Here is a 26952-nt window from a genome sequence, read left to right on the forward strand (position 1 = left end):
CTTCCTTCTGGTTCTAGTCATAGAAAGAGAAAAATGTGCTTAAAAATGGCAAAATGGCTCACAGCCACCACTGGGCTGGGGGACTCCTACCTGAGAGAAAAGCCACTAACCTCTGAAAAATGCGGATCATTTTCTTGGAGGGCTGAACAGCAAGAACACCACAGTATCCTCGTGCTTGCACTGGTACCAGGAAAGCACAGGCGCCAAAGTAAACACATCCTTAGGAAAAGTATTTTAAACCATTGACTTTATTAAAATACTTAATACACAGTTTGTAGAGGAATGTACTTACATTTTCCGGAAACTCCACTGAAACCAAATTTTAATTATATATTTAACAAATGACAAAACAGTGGATGAATTCATGCTGTACACCAAAGAATAGGCAAGTCAGGGTTTTTTTTTTTTATCATCACTATTTTCCTGGCACAGACTCTTCTTTGCTTCTTAGCTTCAATCTCTTAAATATCTAGTAGCGGAGAATGGGGGTTTGCATTTCTCACAGCATTAAACCTATCTGGTCCAAGTGAAATTCCATTTGTTTTCATCAGGTTCTTCCTTCAACCCTTCCCCGGTAACCTCCCTCTTCCAGAAAAGCAAAGGCGATTGACCTCTCTAAAAAGCTACAGGTCATAGTGCAAGAAGAGTTCGGCAACCAAACGTGAACGTAGGGGTCTAAACCTTCTCAGAGTCATGACTCTTTCACAGTAGCCATTTCATGCTGAGTGTGGAAAAAAAAGCACACTGTCAAAATATAAGGGCCACAACTCATTCATGGACTTGGTGGAACGGACGCAGACGACAGCCTGCAACTCTGAAGTTAAAGGTAAACCAGAAGCGAGGGCTGAGAAGGAGAAAGATGGAAATAACCTGGCCACATCCGTGCAAGAATGAAACGTCCTAACCTCGTGGAAAAGGCTGTAATCATCACAGACACTGCAATTGCCACAGAACCATGGAGATCAGCGACAAAGTGTATGTTACGACAATCTCAATGACAAGTATAATCCGGGGGAAATTATTTCTACTGAGCGAGGAAATAATTTACTGTGTGTTTCAATGCAAGATGCACAGAGGCTGCATAGGTTTTCACATCAAATTCATAAGGCTCTTTTTAGGAGATAATTTTGCAACCTTGCATAGGTGATATTATATCTTTTCTATAGATAATACCCAGAAACTATGTACAGTTGAAAATAAGAACTTTGATGAACTCATTTTTTTTTTTTCCCCTCAAGTTTTACCATAGTATAAAAAGTAACTTATATAACTCCTTCAGTTCTCTAAAACACACGGAATATCCCAGAAAGAGACACTAGGAACGCCATCTAAATGATGCCGTGTGCATTTATACAACAGGTTGAAACAACTAGAGAAGCCACCGCAAAGCATAGGTGTGAAGTTTCCAAATAGATTAAAAAAAAAAAAAAAAAAAAGAAAAGCAGGAGTTAATTTTGCTTACGAACATTAAAACTCACTCAAACAGAAATGCATTTTAGTTATAAGAAATTAATGAGCTTGACTAATCAGGTTGCTGAATGAATGGATGACTCACACACTAAGTAAACTATAGAAAGAGCCAGTTCGATCCCTGCTCGATGAATGTACAGCAAGTTTAAAATCTGCATTTGGTTTCCAATTAATCCCAGCTCAGGACAACTCCTCCCCCAGACAACCAGAATGCGGCTTCTCAGGAGTATCAGGACCATCTGCCAGCGCGCTGCAATGTGGGCTGTCAGGGCGTTCGTGTGCTCCTCCATTGGGTACCAAAGAGATTCATCCAGGGGATGTGCACGGTGCCACAGGACAGCCAACCCCACCTTGGAAAACGAACGTCCTGTTCCCTGGGACACTCATCCAGCCCCTTAAACGACTTTTTTTTTGCCCTGCAATTACTTAAACTGGGAGACTCTCTGTCTGGTGTGGCTCTTCCACTGAAACTACCTTCCCTTTGACACAGGAGTTGCCTGGCATTTCTTTTGCCATTTTGTGCCTGGATCTAAGACGTCATGATTAGCGCTGCTTATTACTCTTGCATATCACAGTGATGTGTACTTTTTAGCTATATTTACAATGGTATCACTGTGGAGAACTAAGCCCTGTACTAGAAACAGTCTCTTAACAGAGACCTTAATACTAAGGATTTGGTGTATTCCTTATCTACAGATAAACTTAAAAAGGCAAAGCTAAAATCAGCACACTATACATTTGGTGTGTTAAGTTCGAACAGGGGGAGAAAATAAACACCCAGCACGTTTCCTTTCAAAGGGATGCTATTTACAAGAAGGATTTGATTTTTGAGCATTTCAGCAACAAAAATCAAGCTGATTTTGAAATTTGTGAAATCTAAGGCGGCTTAGTTTTTAACCAACACGGAGCACAAACAACATTGCTGTTTGCCGTTAAACACAGGTCTCAGAAAGGCAGGGAAACTATGAGCGGTTATACTATGGGTGACAAATCGCAACCAGTTGAACAACAATAATAAAAAAAACACTTCTGCTTTTTTTTAAACATAGCCTCTAAAAAGTACAGCATCCCAATGTTTTCTCAGTTCCAGATTGCTGACATTATAAATAAAAGGTGAAAAGAGATCCGTATATAAACAAGGCAGCTTTCCATTGACTTCATTGTACTGTTCTTGTCTAAACCTTTGGGAATTTCATCTTCAAATACCATACGGTAAGGTTGAATTTATCAGTTACAAAACAACGTCCGTTCGCATGTGGAATTTGAAAAAAAAGAAAAAAAACAAACCCAAAAACTCAAAAAACCACACCCAAGTATTTACAGCAATTCAGATTTCTTTTTTTTTGTTGTTTCCCAGCCTTCACGCTTGCGTTTCCCCTTCCGCAGGGCTGTAAACACGCTCGTCTGCCGGGACCAAGGCCTTATGTTATGGTGCGCGGCCTTTTGGGTGGTGGGGGTGGCATGAGTTCAGTGTCGGGATCGAGGTGGTGTTTCCGCGTCTGTCCTTGAGCAGCTGCTGTACATCTGTCAATGAACTCAAACAGCATCTCCTTCGTGACTGGATTCTGGATGCTGTTGCATACAGCTGGGAACAAAGAACGTTATCTTCAAGTTAATAAACCCATTTGTTGTATTCGGCACTTCCATCATTTCATCCCCTCTTCGCAAAGTGAAATAACATGATTTGGCTCAAATATTCAGCTTTAAATGTGGACTTTCACAAGAGGGTTGTGTCAGGAGTCAAGTATCTCAGAGCAAAGCAGCGTAGTGGATCCCTACCTCATGGGAATCTCTTTTTAAAACTAACAAAAGCCATGTGTGTGTAGGCTTCATGGGCAACTATAAAAACACCAAGAACTGACATCCCACTGAGGCGAGCAACAGCACCGAAGGCCTTGTGAGACACGGCTTCAAAAGACTCATCAAACCCAAATCGCTAGAAACAAGACTGGCCTAATATTGAAAACCTCTGAAATAAGGTAACGTTTTTTTTTCCTCACCACTACGTACTATAAATACCATAAGCCCACAACGCATGGCACACTTATTTTAACCCATGTACCATTTTAACCCATATACCTTCATGTGGCAGAAAGACTTAACACCAAGGAAGCTTTGCGTCTAGCACACCAGACCGTACGATGGAGGAAAGGCCACAGTGCTGTGTGGTGGCCACGGCAGGCGTGTACAAGCACATCTGGATTACTCAACGTGACTCCCTGGGTCATAGCTTGTAAGTAGTGGCCCACAGGATTTTATGGAACAAATAAAAAGGCTTACTTCCCTTCAAACAAATGAAATATTTTTAATACTTTTTGTATGTAAATTTATACTTCTCTAATTAATCCTCCCAAGAGGCTTAGGGAGGAGGGAAAATTAAAAAGCAAGAAATTAAGTAGGAGTCCCACAATTATCTTGGAAGAAAGTGCAAAATGATTAGAGGATAATTTATAGCATGTAAGGATTGGCCACAGTATGGATGCAATTTCCATGCAAAACAATCTATTGACCCCCTAGAGTACTAGACAACATTAAGACGCCTTTAAAATGTATTTGCAAAATAGCATTGTTACAAATAACAATGACTCTTAAAAACACTCCTTTTTTTCCTGCAGAACTCCAGGACCATCCAAGACATTACTTTACAATTAATAAGACACCTTCCTAGAATTATTTTTTAATCATCTCATTTATTTTTGGTGAAAAGGCGCTTTCAAATTAGTATCAGTAGTTTAGGAACAGCATCTGTGGCACAAGGCAGCTGGTGTAACTCTACAGCAACTTTTAAGGGCTGTCCTGGCTTAATCACACAAAAAGCCCTTCTCTTTTCAATTTGAAAGGTACCAAAGTCCAAAAGCAAGGTAGAGACAGGTACTTATTTTGTTGCTATTTCAACACGGGGAAAAATAAATAGCATTTTTCATCAAGAGAAAACAAATAGAGGAGAAAGGATCTAGAGAAGGGGACGACGGAAGTCTCAAATGAGAAAATGCAACTTTTGGAGATTTTGAAAAGCGGTCAAAAGTGAACATTAAAGCTAAAAGAAAACTTTCTGTTCTGAAAATTTTCATAGAAAAATTGAAATATTTCTTACAAAACAGTTCTTCCCATAGCATTTAATTTTCTTTTTATTTTTAGGAAGTTCATTAGGTTTTTGGCAGAAAAAAAAAAGGACTAACATAACTGCTCTACAAATTGAGAAGATGAGAAGGGAGAAAGGGCAGCTGCATATGCTCTTAAGAGCAAAGGAGAGAAGAATATGCTACTCAAAGAAGAGAAAAGTCCAAGGAAAACTACTGAAACAATAAGGTGAAACAGAGAAGAGAAATTTAACCCATGGTGACAAAGAGATGTCACACTTGTATGACTTTTGTGGCCCATTCCTCTTTCCTGACAGGACTGCTCAGCAAGAATTTCAGCTGCATTCTGTGCTGGCTCCCTAAGGGGACAAGAGATTTATTATCTCCCGGCAAAATGACCATATTTTGTTTATTCAAGAAAATCTACTCACTGCTCAGGCAGAAACACAAGTAGAAGGGTTCAGAGAAAATCCTACATCATCTATGCATGCCCTAGTAAATAGCATGATCTTAAATACGATTAAACTTTATTTTGGCACTTAACAAAAGTCAGTATCAACATGACTATTGTTATTCAGCCTTGCACACTTCTATTCAAACTCCTATACTTCACCTGAAAGTAAAAAGTATCATTTAATTTACAACACTTGGCAAAAGGTTTTTTGGTAGAAGAACATAAAAGTCTCACAATTCTGCAGGGATATACCCCACCTTTCATTTGTTTCCCTCTTCCTTGTTTGTACAACTATTGTAGAAACTTAAAATGACATTTTCTCCTATTGATTTTCTAGCTCATCTCCCAAATAATTTTCACTGAATTTCACTGAATTTTTAGAGTTGGAAGGGACCATAAAGATCATCCAGTCCAACTCCCCTGCTGAAGCAGGATTGCCCAGAGCATGTCAGAGCATGTTACTCAGGACTGCATCCAGGCGGGTCTTGAAAATCTCCAAAGAAGGGGACTCCAGAACCTCCCTGGGCAGCCTGTTCCAATAATGGTTTTGGTGTTTTGAAGAGAGGTGAAATTATAATGGATTGGGTGTCAGGAGGATGGGGCCAGTTTTTTTTCAGTGGTGCCCAGTAACAGGACAAGAGGGAACGGGCAAAAACTTGAACATAAGAAGTTCCATCTAAACATGAGGAGGAACTTCTTTCCTGTGAGGGTGGCAGAGCCCTGGAAGAGGCTGCCCAGAGAGGTGGTGGAGTCTCTGGAGACATTCAAAACCTGCCTGGATGTCTTCCTGTGCAACCTGCTCTGGGTGATCCTGCTCTGGCAAGGGGGTTGGAGTAGATGATCTCCAGAGGTCCCTTCCAACCCCATAGCATTCTGTGATTCTGCGATTTTTTTGTTCAACAAATTCAACTCACAGTGTGCCAGCGTGCATTACAGCCCGACAAGCCAACACAACGTGATGGTAGGTAGTTAACTGCTGTTGCAATGCTACTGTAAATAAACACGGGTCTCACTTAAAAGGCATGTCCTGCCATTTCAAGTCTCTTTGAGCAAGTGTTTGCAGTTCTACAAAGACTCAGGCACTTGTTTCTGCATTACCTGTTAAACGCTGCTTCAGAATATTTGTTTAACTGACTTCATCAAATAAGCCTGAAACCAAAGGATTCATGCTATATAAAAGCTAAACATGACACAAGCATCTGCAAGATAAAGTATTGCTATAATAAGTTAGAGAAGCCAGGACTCAAAGTAGAAATGAGAACACTGAGTGCCTTTCCTCCTTAAACTAGAACAGAGTTAAAAATTTAAAATTTGAGCCTGAAAAACTTTTAAGGCAAATTATTCTACTCACCCATGGCAGTGCTGTAGGCATTTGGGAAGCTTTTGTCTATTCTCTGTCTCATGAAGACCCAGCTGTTGTTCTCAAACTTGCACTCTATGATTTTATTGTCATACTGTTTCAGTTCTTTTGTCACCTGTTTTAAAAAAAAAAAAAGATTGTTTGAGATAAACATATTTTAATTCACATTTTTTCCTTTCTTTTAGGGATAAATAACAGAAGATCAAAAGCTGCCCTGCGTTTTTCAGCCACATGCCTCCATCCTACACAAAAAAAAGCTGCCCAGGCTACATCTCCATTATACATATGCTCAGCTACTCAACATTTTAAAAATACTTTTCAAATCTGCTGTCAATATACAGCAATTATATTATGCTAAAACATCAGCAGCTCTAACAGAGGGGGGAAAAAAAGTCACTTCTGGCCCAAATGCAAATAGGTTTCCATGGGAATAAACCGCTTCCAGTGTAAGCGCTACCGCCAGCCTAAGTGCACGAAATGTATTACCCAGGTTTCATCAACCGTCTTTGTTGAAGGTCTCAAAGCCAAATGTCAGATTTCAATACCAGAAAAGAGCTCATGGAAAATCATCCCGCTCTTTACATCACCGAGTATTTTTCTTTTCTTTCTTTCTTTTTTTTTTTTTATTCATTTGTCTTTAAAAATTAAGATTGTAACTCCAAAATAATGTGGGATTTCAAATCACATATGTTCTAAATTTCCTTCAGGCCTCTCTTTATTGATTCATAGATTTGTCCGCAGCCAATATCCTGAGCGATTTGTCTTTCTGTTTGGCAACGCTGCGTGGTTTGGAACCGTAGTTTATATGCATTGGACTTCCTAGTTGTTTTGGCTACTTCATCCTATGCATCCTAATCTATGATACAATGCAAAATTTTCAAGTAACCATGGTAACCCGAGAACCTTATCTAAGGCTTTAACAATTTTACCCATATACTTCACTTTGTTCCAAAGGGCCTCTTCGGAAGTCTTAAAGCTGCATTTAACCGCTAGCTGCCTGTAGCGTGCTACAGTTGACCAACAAAAAGCTGTACAAGGTAATAGAACGCTTTGGATTCAGGATTTTATGCATAAACGCTCTCATAAAAAGGGACTGGTTATTGCAGTTCATTAGCATAACTTTTCACCTCTGTTGTCTACTTGCTCCTGAGCGGTGACACGGGAATTTACTACTGTCAGAAGGACGCCGATTTGAAAAAGGCCATAACTGTCTCCAGACAGCTTAATAGCACATACAGTGGAAAAGCCCGTGAACCTCTTTTCCATTAATTCCCAGCTAAAGACAATTAATTCATGAAAAGGTCCCGAGCGTAGACCGAGCCCTCCTATACTGCATGGTATGGGATTTATCCTCAATTTGATAAGCATAATCCTAACATTTTTCTAGTATTTACGCTGAGTACTTGTGCTCGTTCCCGGGTAGGGAGCCCTGGGATTTTACTTGTCAAATGGACATGGCACTATGAGACAATTTTGTTAAATCCGCTCACACCCGAGGTCTGACAGAGCCAAAGTCAGGTTCCTGTGTCATACATTATTCCTTCACCCATTCCATCACCCGCAAAGAGCTTTTTTCCTAAAATCATTTAATCCTTCAGTGAAGTTTGTGTCTGCTGCTCATCACTTGGATGAAATCAGCCGATTGCCCAGATCAGCAATCTTTTCTGCACAGCACATCACTTCTCCCCATCCGCATGGAAAAGCTACATACAGCCCAGATGTTTGACTGACACACATTTGCGGATGTATTTATGTTCCGTTAGGTGTGTGCAGGGAAACACAACAGCCTTTTCTAGCGCACTGGGGATACATAAACCCGGGAAGAAACTCTTGGCCGCGCAGTGCCGTGGGAAGGTGTATTCCTTTGAAAACAGCTGCCTAGCGGAAGCGGGGGCAGCGGGGGGTACGACCGTGTGTCTGATTCTCCAGCAAAGCAGGGAAACGTTAGAAGGATCACCTGCTAGAGAGAGAAATGTATAAAACTGCCAGCAGTGACTTCAACTAACCAACCGACCATCTCGTACGGCTTTCTCATGGTTTATCATTCTTCTAGTGTACAGAGGCTCAGAATAGCAATAAATTAGATGGCAGCTTTATCTGACTGTGGCAATTAAGCAGTATTATTAACTATCTAGATACTTGCTTGGCCATTCATTAGCAATCTGGAAGACAGATCTTTCCACAAAATATGAACACCTGCCAAAGCACTGACATAAATGAATTTTCCCGTTAGAAAAATGGTGATCATAGTCTTTAACAATTGCAAGTTGTAGCAATTATTTTACAAAGGAAAAAATACAGCAACTACTCTTCCCTGTACTTTGTTAAACGACCTCAGTCTTCTAAATGCACTTATTGTAACACTAATGAAATTTTAGGAACTGCTGGGCTTTTGATCAAGACTACAAGTACTCTGAGGAAAACACACTTTTCAGCATTAAAAATACTCTTCTATTATTGCATCTCAGTAGACTTTGTTTATGCACAGCATTGAACAAGCCCACAGCGATCCTTGTATCTGTAATTCACAACTTGCATCTACCTATCACTTCCATGCTACTTTCTGGTATTTCAGCTTCAAAGTGGGACAGGGAAACTGTCAAGTTTAACTGCCTTGAGTTTCCTTCCCTTTGGGAATTCATTCTGAGCTGCTCAGAGCAGTGTCTTCTCGATTCTGCCTTTGCAGTATGGGGTTCATCCCTCCTTAGCTCCCTTAAGTATTACAGTCCATAGGAATATCTGAATAATGCACCATCATTCCTCTTCCTGAGAGGTCTTTCTTCCAGCTAGCGCTTCTCAGAAACAGGAGAAGTATCTTAGGAATGATGGCAGTTCCCAGTCGAAATGCTTATCCTCATCAGCAGCAATTCCTTTGGTCCAGTGCCAATGCTTCTGCCGCACTGTTGATCCAACGTCTTTAACCAGCATTCAGCAATTTCAAGACAGAAACTCCCACCACGCTAAGGACTCCATGGAGCCTCCCTTAATGAAGTATTTATTCCCTAGCCTATTTTCAGACAGCCAGTTGGAATTAGAAGCCCTGAGGATCACATCTTGGATATGGGGCTGTCAGAGATGGCGCGCATCAGAACACTATCTCTGGTCTGGGCCACAACTGTGTCCTGGACAAGGATGAACACCAACCTCTCCACTACTTTCCTTTCAAGAGGAAGGAAATCGTTCCTCAGCAGGAACACTCGCTGTTCCTGACTCCATAGTTATCAGGAACCAGCCTACTTGCCAAAGGAAATCACTTCCCAAAAATATAGATGAGCTCTCTCTTGGAAGCTGATCCGCTACATCACTGCTAGATTGCAAGATGTGACTGGGAAAGAGTGGGCAAGAGCTGCACCCCCATTTCAGCAATAGCGCACCATCACATCAGACTGGATGTAATACAAGACCATTGCCAAAAACATGAAGATGACAGTTGTCTTCCTCTCTCTGCTGAAGAAGGCTTCCCACTGCCATCATCAACTGAGCTATTCACTAGGAAAAACTTTGGCGGAGTGAGCTTATTCCTTTTTCTAAGAATGATGACAGTTAAGGTTTAGGAAACCTCCCATTTTCCAGTCTCCTTCCATCCCTTATGTTCTGAAAGAAATTCAAGATATATTTTAAAAAGTGAAATATCTAACCCATCTCAAATTATCTCGCCTGGCAGAAAAATGGAGCCATTTTGAGATGAATCACAACAGTGTGTTTATGTGCAGCCACATTTTATGTTAATTTAGAGCAAAATGTGAAAAAAACAATAAATCCAGCTGAATAAGAGGAGAAACCATTTACATTGAATGTGGTTAGCTCCAGCCCTGTGAACATGCCCGCACCATCTCTGGTGATTACCACTGGCCAAGGCTTTTCTGTGTATCTCCACCGTGCACCTGATCATCGGACTGGTCCATCATTCCACCCGTTGAGTCACTCTTTCATTTACTTGAAGGATACATATTTTCTGTGAAGACTTCACTCAAACATTAGTCTCATCACCCTTAAACCCAAAGGAGAATGAAGTTCCTGGGCAAGCTGCTACTTTACGTAAGAGGCGTTAAGAATGAGAATTCAGATTTTAAGGTAATTAAGTTAGTATTTTGGAAAGCATGTCTACAATGCACAATTTACAAATGTATCTACCTTCCCCACATTCAAGTTCTTTAGAAAGGAAAAAGGAGCTAAGCTTTTAGATAAATGGAGACTTGACTGAAAGAAGCCCTATATTTCCATATGCATATTTTTTTCAAAGCGATTGAAATTTTTTTAGCTCAGTAAATAATCCCCTTTAAAGAAAGTGATGTTTGTAAGCAATATCTTAACACATTCTATTTCAAATCCTTTCTCTCTTTAAATGCCTTTTTGTTGCACTTTCCCCTCTATTACCAAACATTTACAGAAGGAAAATCATTCTTCAATTCACCTATTTCTACCGCTTGTTCCACGTCCCTCATCATCAGCCTATTTTTATGATCCCAGAAGAAATGACTTTACCAGTAGAGGCAGAAAATGTTAACTTCCATGAGAGAACAAATGAGCAAAAGCAGCAGTTGGAATCTTATGAAATTAAAAAGATCTTTATTTCTAAATACAGAATTAAAAAAAGGAAACGTAACACGCAGGCAAGATAGATTCTAAATGTAATGGCTTTCTATTTTCTAAGAAGAATCTGCCTTTTTATAGCTGGCATGTGCAATGAAGGCATTCCTTTTTGATACGCTCAAGTACACAAACTGTTTGTTTCCTTTTTTTAAGCACAAGTTCCAATGCCTGGAGGGGAGAAAAGTTTAAAGCTGCCATATAAAGCCTGGAAAGTAATTCTTCCTGTCTCTGATATCAGAACTAACTTTTCTCCATGAGGATCTATTCCCACAGCCAAAGCAAACAAACAAGTGAAAGCAGCTCAACCCAAATTAAATGATCAGCTGTGTGTTTATGAGGGATAAAATTTCTGGTTGCCTCCCAGTCTCCTACTGCAGGAGAACTGGAGCCCACACCTTCTGTAGCCAGCCATCCTGCAAAAATTATACCACATTTTTATAAGAAGTGTCCAAAAAACATTACATTTGCAAGCTCCTTGTCCGGAGGCTATTGGGATACGTTCAGCCACAAATGACAGTTTAGGAAATAAAACCTCTCTAGCACAATAGCACATCTCAAATCCCGGTTTCTGCGTTACTCCCCAGTGCTGCGACTGCCCACAACTGCGAAGTACTATGGACTTTACTTCTGAACTTCTCAAGCAATGTGGAATGTCCTAGACAACAGAGAGAACTAACCTGCCCATTGGTACTACGATTCCATAGCAGTAAGGGCACCATCTGAGGACCAGGGAGAAGTAACAATGACAGTCAGGGAACAAAAAAAGAACAATTACATGGGAATTTGAGGATACGAAGAGGAGTCAAGACCTCCTGAAAGAACAGGATGGAGACAGAAAAAATAAAGAAGCAGCAGTAACAAAATACCAACTTCTGAAGGTATAAAGATAAGTCAAACTCAAAATGAGGTCTTTTTGAAGTCTGAAGACTTAAAGGTGACAAGAAAGCTCCAAGGACCTTCATGTCAAACCACAGCAATTGAGAGGAAACGAGGTGTGAGAAACAGGGCTCCCGTTTATTTTGAGAATACACCTAAAGCAAAGCTTCAAAATGCACAATTTTAGCGCATGCCCAGCTTCCCAGAGGAACGTGCGTATGGGCCCAGACTATCCTGGGAAAGCGCTCTTACATGTGATTACAGATGAGGACATGTATATAAGGAATTCCAATGATTTGATTAAGAACATCTAGAGAGTCAGCAGCCATGTAGTTATTAGAGCCCCCAACACTTAAAGGGCACAATGCAGCACCTCATACAGATCCCAAGTTGTTCCTTCAGTGCTTCTTCCTAATTCTCCGTCAGCTCGTTCAGATGATTTTAAGGAACTTTTTTCCCCACTCACGTAAAGTATCTCATGTTTTCCACCGTTAAAACTTCTCCAAGAACTATAAAAATTTAAGAGATGGTTATTAAATGCCTGTTCATAGCATGAGTGCTATGGACTACAAACAGCAGGACCACGAACAGTAACACTGTCAACCAGCAAAAGTTAATCAGTTAAATAATCCGTTTCTGTTCAAGCCAAGACAGACTTTGTCATGTAGCTTCATATCCATCTTTTAAATATGATTCAAGAGATTATTTTATCAAAAACATAGATTTGTCAAAAGTAAAACAAGAGCACTGGTAACCAATTCTGTTCCTAAATTAAACGCGCTGGTTGTGTTTCCTTTTAAGTAATATGTTACCCAACAAATGGTTATCAGCTTGAGCAAACACAATGCACTTGATGTGTTTATTTAACATTAAAGAAGCCTTCTAAGTGTAACTACGCTGCTTCTTGTGTACAGAGGAAATGGAAATGCTCCAATTTTGAGATCTCATTCCTGGAAAGGAACATTAAGGAATATAAAAATGTTAATGTTAATGTGTTCACACCAAATTAAACCACAATGGTAACACCGAGCACTGGAAAATCACGGGAAAAGCCAAAAAGAAAAATAAAGTTTCAAAATCACAAGAGCGAGGTTTTTTTAAACCGGATTTTTTTTTTGGTGTTTTTGACTTCCAGTATCTAGCACTCACAGTTCATGATTTATTCTTTCTTTTTAATACATAATATTTTCTCAAAGAATCTCTCATTCTTACATGTTGCAATTTCAAATATGGATACTCTTTTCTGATACACAGAATGGGTTGGAGTCCTGGGGTTTTCCTGACAACTGACTGATGGAAACATCAGAAATATATCACTGATAAGAGGAAGGCTTTTTTACAAGTTTAATGACTTTCGGTTCCAGCTGGAAACAGATTTCTTGACGTATCCTGGAAGGTCTCCTGTACACCTGACCTTGCAACACCACCTGAACTATCTGTAAGAAACCGATGTTTTTCTGAGCTTTGTTTGGGACTCTCGGAGGAACACGGGTATCTACAACAAAGAAGATAACTGGTAACCACTAAAGACCACAGTGTGGAAATGTATCTGTGCTTGCACAAACGCTTTGCTGGATGATGCACACTCTTCGAGATATTCTTTTTCTACACTTCTTTCACTCGATAGGAAAACCTGCTCAGCCACAGCCAACCAACAAACTCTTTGAACACTTTTGGGGATTATAACTCAGGCATCCGCAGTACTCAAAGAGCAGTTGACCTTCCTGTTAGACTTTGCCATCTCCACCTAACTCCTGAGGGAACTTTAAAGCTCTTCAGAAACCTAGTTTCTTTTAATCATCGTCAAGAACGGGAAACAGAGATCCGAGGGTCCATACATGTCTTAAGCAGTTAAACGAAACAAAGTGATAAACGATTGTCTTCCTAGGTCGATATCCCTTGCCCAGGCACTCTGATCATCACAGGTCGATGGATTAAAGAAAAAAGGTCTCTCTGTACATCTTCTGTAAAAACTGAGAAATGGAAGAATTCTGTGCTGAGGTGTCAGGAACCTGGCATACCTCTGCTGCGATGAGTTCTTAAATAAAGTCGTATTAAAAAAGCAGCTCAAATAATTCTGACTCTCAGCGTGTGCAGATTAAAGAGGAAGAAATTCCAGGGGGTGGGAGAACCGCAGTAAACACTCCAGCAGTAAGAGAGCAGTGACAGAGCTCCCACAGCAAGCGTCGGGGAGAACTTACTGTCGAGAGGATGTGCGTTTGGTGGGAACAGAGCTTCACCCGCTCCACAGCTCATGAATTGGTAGGACGAGGTGAGAATGATGCTTCACCACAAGCACCTGGGGTAAATTTGCAGAGGCCAGAGACAGCCACCATAGACTTGGCACACCACAATTAATTGTGCTACTAACAACCCTTGGGGTCAGAACTGACTTGAGGGTTTTTGTCAAAGTGCCAAAGAAAGCCAAGCAGATGCAAGCAAAGGAATCAAATGCCACAGCGAAGCACAGAACTGTTCAGCACGTCATGCAAAAATAAATAAGCAAAAAAAAAAATTAATCCTTTCAGTGAAGGACAAGGAATCCACTGGAGGTTTCTGAAAAATGCCACCCCCCAGCAGGAGGGGTAAGCAACTGTACCGGAGGGGAAGATGGAGCAAGGATACACAGTGCGAGTTGATAGGAAAAGCTGTAATCGTAACGTAGAAATGATTCTGGGAGGAAACATTTCACCCAAAGCCTGATATATTTTGAGGACTCTGTTTCTGCTTGACGTGAGCTGCCTCGTGAAAGCCAGTCCTAACCCTCATCTGTGCTTTAGTCGCTCAGAAATGCTTTTGCAAAAGGGAGCCAGCCCCAAACTGAGAGCGCTGAACGCCAAGACACAAAGATGCAGAGACAGGTTATGCATCAATACTAAAGAACACACTCTGAAAACACCACTTAGCTCATTCATAAATTATGAATTTCATATGGCTTATTATTCGCAGTTTGCAAATGGGGAAACAGGGAGAGATGGTTTGTGGTCACACAACAGGGAAAGCATTTACCCCCCATTAGGTTCTCTAAACCCGATCTTAATTACCCCTCAGGTACTTACACTTCTGCTACCAAGAAATCCTGTGACACAGGGCAGCTGAGATCTCTTTAATAATTTATCAGCAGAAACCCAAACAAATCTTCCAGAGACAGAGCAACACTATCACTATTCTACAACCTTTGGCAATGCTATTTCTATACCTCAAAATAACTGAAAGATGACCCAGACGACTGTGTCAGAACAGGATGAAGAGTTTTTCTGACATTTTCTGCCATTCACATGTTGGACTTCACCTCTGTAGTGGTGTCTCTCTTGACAGATGTTTATCACACAGGTTTTACAGTGTCCTTTCCCATATGACTGTTTTTCATCTTTTCTCTGTAACCGAGCTATTGCTACTGCAGGTGTTTCAATTAATCTCATTTTCTCTGTACTTACACCCTACAAGGGGTTCTGTCACTTGCTGTCACTCTGCTGGGGATGGGTTACGGGGGACTCCCTGGGGCTGGGCTATCAGGAGCTTCCCAGCAGCCTTTCTGTCCCGTCTGAGGAAAACTACTTTTCCAAGCCATTTAGTATCAGATCGCTACCCATGTGGGTCCCAGCACCACAAACTCTCATCCTTGTAAGTTATACACCTCTGAGCAGCTTCAGAAGAGCAATTAGTTGTCAGGATCAAGCCCTAAACCTAATTCTACTCATTGCTTATCCAGCTTCTGAAACGTTCTTAGAAATCGTGATTTTTATACTCCTCCAGAAAAAACGCCAAATGATACCAGAATAAACCAAAAGAAATTTAAACTAGAACCCAAAGTAGCAAGTAATTGCAAGCGAGTCTTTTAAACCCACTTTTACTTGTAACAGCACGCAGCTTTCAAATTACAGCCATTATGAATCATATTCTTTTCTTCCATTTAGATCCCAAACAGCCGGTTTTATACACTTAAAGTTTTTTTTTTTCCCCCCGTAAATCGAAATTCACCGCTGAGAACAACTGCGTTAACGCTTCAAGGAAATTTGTTTGCTTTGTTAAATTGAGCTTCAAAAGCATGAATTGAACGAACATTGGTGATCGCAAGTAATGCCTCTTCTTATATCCATTCAAAATGTTTACTTTATTGCAGCTTATTATAAATGTACTGTCTAAAATGCAGCAGCATGACTGTTCAATTTCCAGGCCATAATTGTATGATAATCATATGTAATATATTCATATGTCTACTCCTCTGCTTAACAAAGCCCAAAACTGGTTTGTCAGAAGCTCTGCTTTCCCCGTGCTTCAAATTTCTTTGCCTCAGAACGTTGCTGAATAACAACATTAAGAAAGATATAATCAAAATTTTACTTTGTATTCTTCACTACAGTAGGCAAACAAAGAAATATGTAACATTGGAAGCTGCATTTGACGTACTGACTTATCAAATACTGGTATCTAAGCGATATGTAAATTATTAAACATGCTATGCCAGCATTATTAGAAAGGTAGGGGGCAGGGAGCAAGATTATAAATTTATAAATGTTTTCAACATCTAGAAATCCTATTAATACTTGAAAACACTGAGATCGTACAGAGAGAACATGTGCATAAACTAAGACTGGAACTAAGCAAACTTCCTTTTAATCTCCTATATGGAACGTGTGTTTCAGTTTTTGCCTAGGACATATTTACAAAAAGTAGTGATTTTTTTTTTCTTTTTTCTCACATTTCAGAGGCAATTCCTAGTTCCTCAGCAATCTGGTACTAGAAGATGCAGAGGCTTACGGGACTTGTAGGAAATAAAAATTCAAACAAACGCCAAGCACCTCACTAGCCTGAATGATTTGTCATCAACCAAGTCTCCTATGAACCAAAGGGTCGAGCCAGAGAGGAGATCTCAGTCTTGCTCATTGTAGCTTTTATATGGTCTGGGTAATAGTTCGTATTTTTAAAAGTGACAGATCTTGAAATCACACAAGTTTCTCACAGCAGAACATCTTATTTTTTAAAGAAAACTTTCAGGTTTTGTATTTGCATTATATAAAAAACCGGGAACCTTGCATTTTCACATGCAGAATGACCAAAACCAGTCAAACCACAGTGTTTTTTTAAACCCTCGGCGTTTTGAGGGAGCATCCTTACACCTGATGGCTGAGATTGGAGTTCACAACCCTGCTGACTCAACCTTCGCTTTTGTAGCTAATGACACAGGATGAGTTTCAGGTGTCTGCCAGAACCACTTAAGTGAGGGAGCTGATAAATGCCCTGATGAAACACTGCAATAACGTAAAACAAAAAGGCAGGAAGAGCCAAACAACCACCACAAAAATCTGCTCAGCAGTGCTATAAAATCCAAATAATAAAGCAAAGATGCGTTGGGGGGAAAAAGCTGCGAAAGCCACGTCAGGGATTTTTCATTGTACTTTTCATCCTTCTAAGATTTCAATTAGAAGGAAAATAATCTTTTTTTTTTTTTTTTTTCCATTGCCGAGAATACATCGCAAGAAGAAGATTAATGGCTGCTGACTTAACGCGGACTTGCAAAAATTAGCTTTGATCAAAGCAACTGCTGTAGTGAAAGTCAACTGCCCTAACTCACTTCTCAACTGCCTTTATGGCCTTGAACGGGCTTGAACTCCCTCCCTTTCTTGAACAGTTTGCCTTAAACTTCAAAGCCTACCTGGCTTGGAGGCTTAAATCACGGAAAGCTTTTTTTTTCCTCCCTCTTCAAAAGCAATTAAAGACGTTCAGTATAATCTGACCTATAATCTAAAAGCTAAGCACGCAGGTCTTCTTGATCGTTGTGGGGTTACAGAATGGAAGGGGCCAGATAGGGAAGTTAATTGTGGCTCAGACACTGCAAATGGGTTTACGGTGCCTGCCAGCTGATGAGGTCAGTCCTCTAAAAGAAAGGCAAGCGAGGGCTAATCTATCATTGGCACAAATTTGTCGGTAAATGAGGCTATAGAGGGGTTCTTACTGCTTTGCTTTTCAGTGCAAATCCCTCCTTCCTTTCCATTCCTCGTTATTAATGAATCTGCCGAGTTAAGAAGCCAGATTTCCCAGGACACCACGGTAATGGAAGTGGGGTAGGGGGAGAGACTGCAGTAATCACGAGGCAGAGGAATGGACAATATTTGTGGACTTGGAAGAGTCACAACTGGCTTCCGAGGATTTTATGGGTTTTGCCAGGTGTGGTCTGACAAACCTATGAACTTCTTGGTCTGTCTGGGCAGCAGTGTTCCCAGACAAATCAATAAGGATTTACCCGAGTTTCTCTTTTACTCTCAACTAAACAGGATTACAACTTTGAATGATGAGTGCTGACAACAGGAGATAATTAATGGTTTGATAGTTGGTCCCGCAAAAGCCCTGGAAGACAGGAAATCTGGGAAATCCCGCTGTACACGAGCACTCTTTTCATGGCTTTGCTCATACCCTTTATTATTGTATGGTAGATCAATAACAAAATAAGTGAGCAGCAATATTTAGTCTTCATTCTTATTTTGCGAAATGACTTCACCCAGGTAGTCTGCAAGAGCTAAGGCAAGCAAAGCCAAGAAAAGCCTCTTGAGCTTTCTAACCAGGTGACCTCTCCAAAAAGAACCTCGTCACAAAGCTGTGGCCTGCAAAGACCTCTGCATGAGCCGATTCTTAAATTCTCCAGGTTTCAGAGCCTAATTTGACCACTCTGCTCAAGTGCTACAGTTGTGTTTGAGCTGCCGTCCTCCCCTGCCCGAGGCCCAGGACTGAAATCAGCTTAGTTCTCTAACAAATACAGCTGAAAACATTTGTTTTGCTTTTCCTGTGATGTAACAGCATTACAAGTAACACCATAAACTCATTCCAGAGCCAGCCAATGTCACTAACAATTCTAGCCAGGAAAAAATAAATAAATTCTAAAAGGCTCTTCTCTAGAAGAACAGGCAGCGCCGGAAAGAGAAAAGAGAAAGAAAAAGCCGGTAATGGCAATGGCAACTCTGTAACCTGCTGCCTGATAATCCCAAAGTGCGGTTTTATACATCAAAACAACTTCATTAGTTTGCTTTAGATAAAAGAGTTTTAGGTACATAATTCTACAGGTGAAAAGCCCAAGGTAAAAGGGAGATGCTTTGTCAGGCAAGAGTGCCCACGGTGGGGAAATCCATGAACTGAAACGGAAAGCCTTGATTTGTAGTTTCCTGCTATAACTATTAGCACTAATTACAGATTTTTTTCCTTAAAGTTCTGAATGAAATATTAACAAGCTAGTAATTAAGTAATTCAGAGTCTGTTTGCTTTAGTGTTAGCTTCAGTATTGTAAGTCCAAAACCTCTGACTCACTGATCTATAAATGTCCTTCTAAATTATTCAGAGATGTCCTTTGTTTTCCTTCTGTTGAAGTTAAGTTGCTCTGAAACCTCTTTCTCTGCAATAACGGCATCCCAAGTCTAACAGGTGGAAAGAGAATGTAAAGATGTAGGAAAATACAGTAATTGTACCTTGAATTATTGTGTAAAAGAACAAAACCATTCTTGCCTCTAATTCTGCTTTTGCGTGTTCTGTTACGCTGCTTCTTCCACAGGTTTCTTCAGAGGTTCTGCTGATGGCACAAAACTGGGAGGGGTGGCTGACACACCAGAAGGCTGTGCTGCCATATAGCGAGACCTGGACAGTCTGGAGAGCTGGGTGGAGAGGAACCTAATGAAGTTCAACAAGGGCAAGTGTAAGGTCCTGCACCTGGGGACGAATAACCCCATACACTGGTACAAGTCAGGGGTTGACCTGCTGGAAAGCAGCTCTGCGGAGAGAGACCTGGGAGTCCTGGTGGACAAACTGACCATCAGGAGCAATTTGTCCTTGTGGCCAAGAAGGCCAATGGTCTCCGGGGCTGCATTAAAAACAGCGTGGCCAGCAGGTTGAGGGAGGTCATCCTCCTCCTCTGCTCTGCCCTGGTGAGGCCACATCTGGAGTACGGTGCAGGTCTGGGACCCCAGTTTAAGGACAGGGAACTACTGGAGAGAGTCCAGCAGAGGCTACAAAGATGATAAAGGGTCTGGAACTCCTCTTTTACGAGGAAAGGCTGAGAGACCTGGATGTGTTTAGCCTGGAGTGGAGAAGACTGGGAGGGGATCTCATCAATGCTTATAAATATCTAAAGGGCGGGTGTCAAGAAGATGGGGCCAGACTCTTCTCAGTGGTGCCCAGTGACAGGACATGGGGCAACCGGCACAAACTGGAACACGGGAAATTCCATCTCAACATAAGGAAAAACTTCTTTACTTTGAGGGCAATGGAGCACTGGCACAGGCTGCCCAGAGAGGTGGTGGAGTCTCCTTCTCTGGAGATATTCAAAACCCACCTGGATGCGTGGTGAACCTGCGTTAGCAGGGGGGCTGGACTTGATCTCTAGAGGTCCCTTCCAACAACCCCTACCATTCTGTGATTCTGTGTTTGTATAAAAGAAATGCTCCAACACTTAGTTAACCTGCTCCTGCAATGGCCAGCAACCAAGCGTGGCTAACCATGACCCACTAATGAAATGAAGCAGAAGCTGAGTTTGCGCTTGTCTGTATTCCTATTAAATTACAAATGGGTAAGTGAAACATATGACACTGATTGGGCATTTTATTTCTTGTGTGGTGCAACATCAATACGCAGGCAATGAACAGCTCCCTGAGGCAGCGAAGACCATGATGGATGTCAACCACCTCTGGAAGACCACCTGAGTCCTGGCAGATTGAGCAGCTGGATCAAGAGGCTCTACAGCACTATTTTGCTATAGCCTCATTCCCTCCCACTTAGAGCGCTCCAAGGTCTTGGCTGACCCAAGGAAAGAAAGCCCGTGGATGACTTCTGCAGAGCTTAACTGAGAGAACCGTCACCCAGCAGAACCCAGGTCTTTTCTTCCCTTCTGTACCAACGCTGACTTCCCTGCTTCATGCATGAAAAATAGATAAGATCCTCACATCGATGCCGGTACAGGATCCAGCCCGGCATCTCATGAATCCACCAGCTGAGAACATACTCAAATATTTTTTATTACAACACATTAAGCTAAAATCAATAGATTCATTTACCGAAACGGGTTTAATACTTCAGCTAATCAAGAGAAAGTAACATTTTTTCTGAAAAGAAGTGACATTTCATTATAGCATTCGGTTATAAAGTCACTGGCAGAAATTTTTCTGTGTACCAATTAAGCAGTAACTCACTGAAGTTAGTAACATAAAAAGCAATATTGCATATTTACAGTTTCCTCCCTGGTAAATGAAAACATCTACAGTTCTCAGCAATACAAATAAAGTATCTGCACAATGGCTCTAACAAAGCTGCCACATATATGATCTTTCTTCCTCAAATCTTTCTACACTATTTTTCCCAAAGATATAACATGCTATTTTCTCTGCAATCAACTTTTTTTTTTTTTTTTGTTCCTTTGGAGAGAAGCAGAAGTGGCATTTTGAAAACTTCAATTTGCTGAAATAGAATAGCACCACCGAGCTCTGTTGTTCTTCACTTTTATTCTCACTTTACGTTAGAAAGATAAAAACGCAGTGGTTTTACTACTGTCAAACAAAAAGCAAATAAATAATGGCTTTGTTGACTATTACATAGCGAAGATACCGCATCGCTGTTATTCAACTGAGCGTCCGTACGCACTGCCCTCTCAGATGTGAAATTTTACAAATACTATAATCATTCTGGAATAGTGCCGAGCAGAGGTATACGTGACCCTTGCAATGAAAATTGCGAAAGCCAATTTGTTGAAAAAAAAAATAAAATAAAAAAAATTAATCACTGAAGTAAGTATTTCACTGTACGTCATAGAAATAGAGGAAAGAATTAAGAATGCAAAAAAGAAATAATCTCACCTTTACTGTCTACATACAACTTCATTTTCCCCCAGGATTACTGCTTTCTGGCTACCAAAGGTGTTCTTTGAATTGTACAGGTGCTATTTATCGTTTCCTTCTGTAGGAGATAAGCGTCCGCCTACTTTTAGTACAATGAAATCTCACCTCTTTGCCTACAGGCCAGCCTTTCGTGGGCAATATCTAGTTTAATTCCACCTTCGTCCTTATTTGCTGACCTTCTGTAAAAGCCACCAACTTTCTCATCAGAGGTCTAAGAGAGCCTAAACTTGCAGGACTTATCTGGTTTTACAGATTATATTTGAGGGTAGAAATGGTGGAAAAAATGGATCTCTGGAAATCTATTAGTAGTAGCTGAAGTGACATTTAAGCCACAATGCTGGTCTGTGGGGAATACTACACTGGAAATGCTCACTTCCAGTTAAAACAGCTATACAACAAGAATTTGGTTTTACTCCAGCCTTTAATCTCATAATTGGAAAAGTCCAGAGAGACAGGCAAGAGGAGTCTTTGCACCATTACTTTAGGTGCTTAAAATTGCTTAAAGTTTCGGTTTGTAATCCACCGAGAGACACCGTCACCTCCAGAAAGCAACTGAAAAGACCCAGCCAGGCAACTCTCAGGTGCTTTTCTTAGAGGTTCCCAGGCTGACCCTTGGATTCAACTGTTTTCCACTGTCTATACAGGGAGCCTGTGGGGTATACGGTGGCTGAAACCAATTCATGTGGCTATCCTCCTTTATAGATATTATAATTAGACAGGATATTATCCACAACCCCTTTTCCTTTGTAAGCTGATATCCTGTATAATTATCTCATTTGATATTTCTTCTACCTTCTGCGTTATTGTTTGCAGGCCTATTCTTTTCCATTTATCTAAATTTAATCTGCATTTGCCTTTTACCAGCCCTAAAACAGCACAGTACCTCTCAATACGATCCTTTTTGCCGTCAAATGTTTTTCTCCAATCTTATCAGTATCTGACATTTAAAATATTTCTCATTCATGAAGTTCACTATGCATTTTATATATACTATAAAGAAAGGTCCCAGAAACAATTTCCTAGTCGAAGAATTTCCCCGTTATACCATCTCTCACCCTTTACAACTTCAACATCTTGATTTATTCATGAGTAATTTATTTTAAAGACAGTATCATCTGCATTTCGCAAAGGTACTACAAGTTCAACCTCATTTATCAAGTTCAACCTCATTTGTTCAGTTTAGACTCAAAATAACTCACCCCTAAAAAGCTTAACAAATTTAGCTATTCTCTGCCTATAAATTGTTTCCAACAACAATTTGCTTTTTCTCTTCCCCCCTCACACCTGATCTTGGCTGATGTTCTCATGATACTTTAAAACAATAAACAATTATGGTTAAAAAACAGACCTAAACCACTTTACCCAAGTACCTTCTACTGTTTTATTCGATTAGAATAAATTTCTCATAGGGTCTGATTTTTATAATTGTATTTAGAAACTGGGTTTTGTATCTATTCTTTCTCTTTGACTGCTATCGATTCTGCTGCCTTTATTTCACGTGCCTACAGTACCAACAGAAGCCTCTAATGCAGAAAGGTCTAATACAGAAAGAAAAGATGAAGACTGATTTAAAAAAAGCAGAACAGATTAATAAAGAACAATTATTATAACAAATAGGAAATGAAAAGAATAATATCTGAAGGAAACAAGACAGATACCCAAATTTAAGGCACCGCTTTCCCTGAGAAGACAATTATCTACAACCAGTTTCCTAAATTGCCTAAAACTCTGAGAAGCTGCTATGCTGTTTGAGTATTGTGTTCTAGTCAAAAGAAAATGCAAATGCAATTACATTTATGGAAACTAAGCGTAGGGACGTCTACATCAAAGGAAAAAAACCAGTCCCTGCTGCAACTCAGTCGAGCACAGGACCTGGCCCCATAAACAGCTGTTGTCATCAAGGTATCCTCAATTACTCACAGCAAATTACACTCCCCGGGTGCAGAGGCACACCCAAACCAGGTTTTACAATGCAGATACAACACAGGAACAGCTGCAGCAACAAATTACCATGTTCAAGAGCTTAAAATCATCACGGACAAATCATCCTCTTCCCTAAAATGATTTCTGTAAAACATAAGAAAGCAAAACAAAAGATGGTGCCAGCCTCAAATCACCCACGTACGGGAGCCAGAACGCTCTCAAACACTGGAGCCTGGGAAAGAACAATGTGACAAAGAGGACGAGGGACAATAGCAAAGCACAACTTGCACGACAGCAGGATAAATCTGGCAGTTTTACAATGACCTGATCAGTTATTCCACTGTGACAAGTATGAGGGCTCAATGCAATGCAGATGAGAAATATCTGCAATATCTATGCTCGTTTATTGCTAAACCAAACCTCTCGTTCCCAGTATCTTTCTCAGTGATTTTTAGTTGGCGGTGAGCAATAACTTTATGGTTCAGAGAGACACAGCTTAATCCTTTTGCTTTGCCTTCTCTTCAATATGGAAAAAACCCCCCTATCTGCCTATTAATGTGTTATTTTAATGAGACAAAATCTGCATGTCCTAACGCTCGCATTTATCATGGTATGTTTTCATACCACTGGGCATAGGAAAGCTACTGGAAGCACAATCTGTTTATCACCTGGAAAATCCAGTTTTTCTGTATGACTATCCTCCTCAGAATAGCATCTGTATGGGGTCATCAGCAAATATTTGGAAGATTACCAGGAAGGTAAGAAAGCAAATGAATTCAAGAAGAAGGAATGCTGAGGCAAAAAAAGAAAATAATGGAAACCTAAAGTCTGATGACACATATATCAGCTACTGCTGCCTTCAAATCTCGTTATTTATCAAATGAAACGAAACAGGAAACTCCAAATCAACCATCACTAATGTGATAAAAAATTGCTGGTTGGCATAATCTTATAGGTATTATGACAAAAGTACTCCAACCAAAAGAACTGAAGAATAAGATATGAATGGCTTTAGGGATTAATTTTGGAGGCTTTCCCTAAGAGCAGGTCAGCGTCGCCGCTGGAAGAGGGGCTGCAGAGAAGACTGGAGGGGAAGGGAAGGTATCGATGTTCGACAGCATGACCACGTCTTCCCAGCAAGTATTGTTTCTGCAGTACTCTGGTGTCCCGTGTTACACTCTTACACGTTCGTCTTCCCTTACTAATACCCTTCGTGCACAACAGTTACACCCCGTTTCCCGCAAAGTCTCCTCGGCGAGTTTCCATCCAGGAGCTACCCACCGGCTGCTCTTCTTCCAGCCTGTTACTCTCGAGCCTTCCTACTAATCTAACCAGTGCTGCCGCGTCCAATTTCTTTTCTTCTTTACTATCATTCTTTTAAAATTAAATATATAGCTCTAAATAATCTATAAACCTCTTAAGTTTTAGAGACATTCCTAAGGACCCCAGTTTCTCTCGCTTTCAGTTATGCCCACAGAATAAAGCCAAAGACTCTTTATTCTCAACATACACCACACGCTCCCTTAAAAATCCATACTGTCTCATTACGTGAAAACAGCCGTAGAACGACTTCAAAGCAACAAAAAAACCCCAAACCCCTTTCTTCTTTTAAATAAACATTTTAGTGAAGAACACACAGCATGTTCTTTGAAAGAAGACCATAGGATCTCTGGAAGGTAACACAATTCTACCTCTTAATGGAAAAAAGATGCATCTTTTCATATGATTGATATTATGAGAAAACCAGCCACTTACAAAGGTAAACATTTAACAAGAAAAAAATGAAATCCTAAGAATGGAAGTATTGAAAACCTTGTATAATGCAAGTTATGGCTGCAGCCATAAGAAAAGATAAGGAGGAAGAACTGACTGGTATTCTGTGTGTTAATATTATGGACTGAAATTAAGCTCTATTCAATCAGTAACAGCAGAGGCTCAGAAACATCCAACTGTACAATTTCCCAATAAACACGATAAACGATGCAGCTTTCTATATCCTTTAGAACTGGTTATATTTCACAGTGGTGACTGCTTATACTCTAGAATGTCACAGAACCTGAAAAACTCAGGTTAGAAGGGACCTCCCACCATCACCCAAATCCAGCCTCCTGCTCTAGGCTGGCTTAACTTCAAGGATGAGTCAGGATGCTCAGGGTCTTTTCCAGTTAAACTTCGAGAATCCCCACGGACAGAGATTTTACAGCCTCTCCAGGCAATACGCTACCTCACCGTAAAAATTTTTTCCTTACATCCAACTGGAATTTTCCCTCTTCTCCCTCCCCAAGCATCTCTGAGAAGCATCTGGCTCTTTTTTTTTTTTTTTTCTGCAATCTTACTTTAGGTGATGGAAGATTACAATTAGTCGCCCCTCTTCCCTTCTCTTCTAAACAGACCCCATTTCTTTAACCTCTCCTCACAGGCCACATGCTCTACCCTTCATCCTGACCCCCGCAGGAATTGCTCCAGCGGGATGACTCCTCTTGCGCTGGTGAGCTCCAAACAGCGCGTGGTTACTCCGGATGTGTCTCACAAAGGCTCGAGCAGAGAACGGTGACTTTCCTTGACCTGCTGGCTACGCTCGAGCAAACACAGCCCAGGGCAGGGTTGGCTTTCACCAGTGCAAGGGCACGTGGCTGGCTCACGTTCAAACTGGTTGCCACCGGGACTTGAAGGTCCTTTTCTGTCCCCGAGGTGCTTTTCTGCAGATCTGCGGCACAGCCAGTGACGCTGCTGCTTGCTCTGTCCCCGATGCACAGCCCCGCGTTTGCTTCTCTTGGACTTCATGAGGTTCCTTTGTCAGCGCTTGTTTTTCTAGGCTTTTTTGTTGAGAAATGAGATATTATCATACTGATTTTTCTATTGCTAGGATGTATTTGTATTCCGAAGCCCAGGAAATGGAAGGCTTAAAAAACTGCAATCTGTTCGTTTTTACAATACTCATTAAAAGCATTTGAAGATTTTTTTTCTTAAACAGTTAATACAGAAGTAAATAGAAAACTAAAAAAAAACCTAATAAATTAAGATCTACAATCAATTAGCTATTATTTTAACCTTTCCAGAAGGCTTAATCTACCCTATGCTTAGAAAGAACAAACTTGGATTGCTTTTCAAAAAAAACTACGGATTGATTTTCAAAAAAACCTACTAGGAGCTGAAATAACAAAAGCTGGCCAAAAAAAAAAAAAAAAAGAAGAAAAAAAGAAAAGCATAGTCCAAAACTAAGCACCAATTATTCTATATTATTGGCAGCAACAACAGAAAACCGCAGAGGTAATCTTCCTAATTCTGTGGACTTCTTTGGAACACCACATGCTTTACAAAGAA

General features: G+C 40.6%; 1 protein-coding gene across 2 annotated transcripts in view; it reads right to left on the reverse strand.

Annotated features, from left to right (window-relative positions):
* Positions 1-236: 236 nt before the first annotated feature.
* Positions 237-26952, reverse strand: part of RNGTT (RNA guanylyltransferase and 5'-phosphatase) — a 174316-nt gene continuing 147600 nt past the window's right edge. Inside the window, exons 15-16 of one of the 2 annotated variants that reach the window (XM_074150422.1) lie at positions 6356-6479; positions 237-3055 (exon numbers count right to left, since the gene is read on the reverse strand). In XM_074150422.1, the coding sequence (XP_074006523.1) occupies positions 2892-3055; positions 6356-6479 (288 nt within the window). In that variant the 3' untranslated portion in view covers positions 237-2891. The remainder of the gene's footprint in view (positions 3056-6355; positions 6480-26952) is intronic. The other variant, XM_074150423.1, reaches the window with a different exon arrangement.

The sequence above is a fragment of the Numenius arquata genome, chromosome 7 (genome assembly GCF_964106895.1).
Source record: "Numenius arquata chromosome 7, bNumArq3.hap1.1, whole genome shotgun sequence".
Classification (NCBI taxonomy): Eukaryota; Metazoa; Chordata; class Aves; order Charadriiformes; family Scolopacidae; genus Numenius; species Numenius arquata.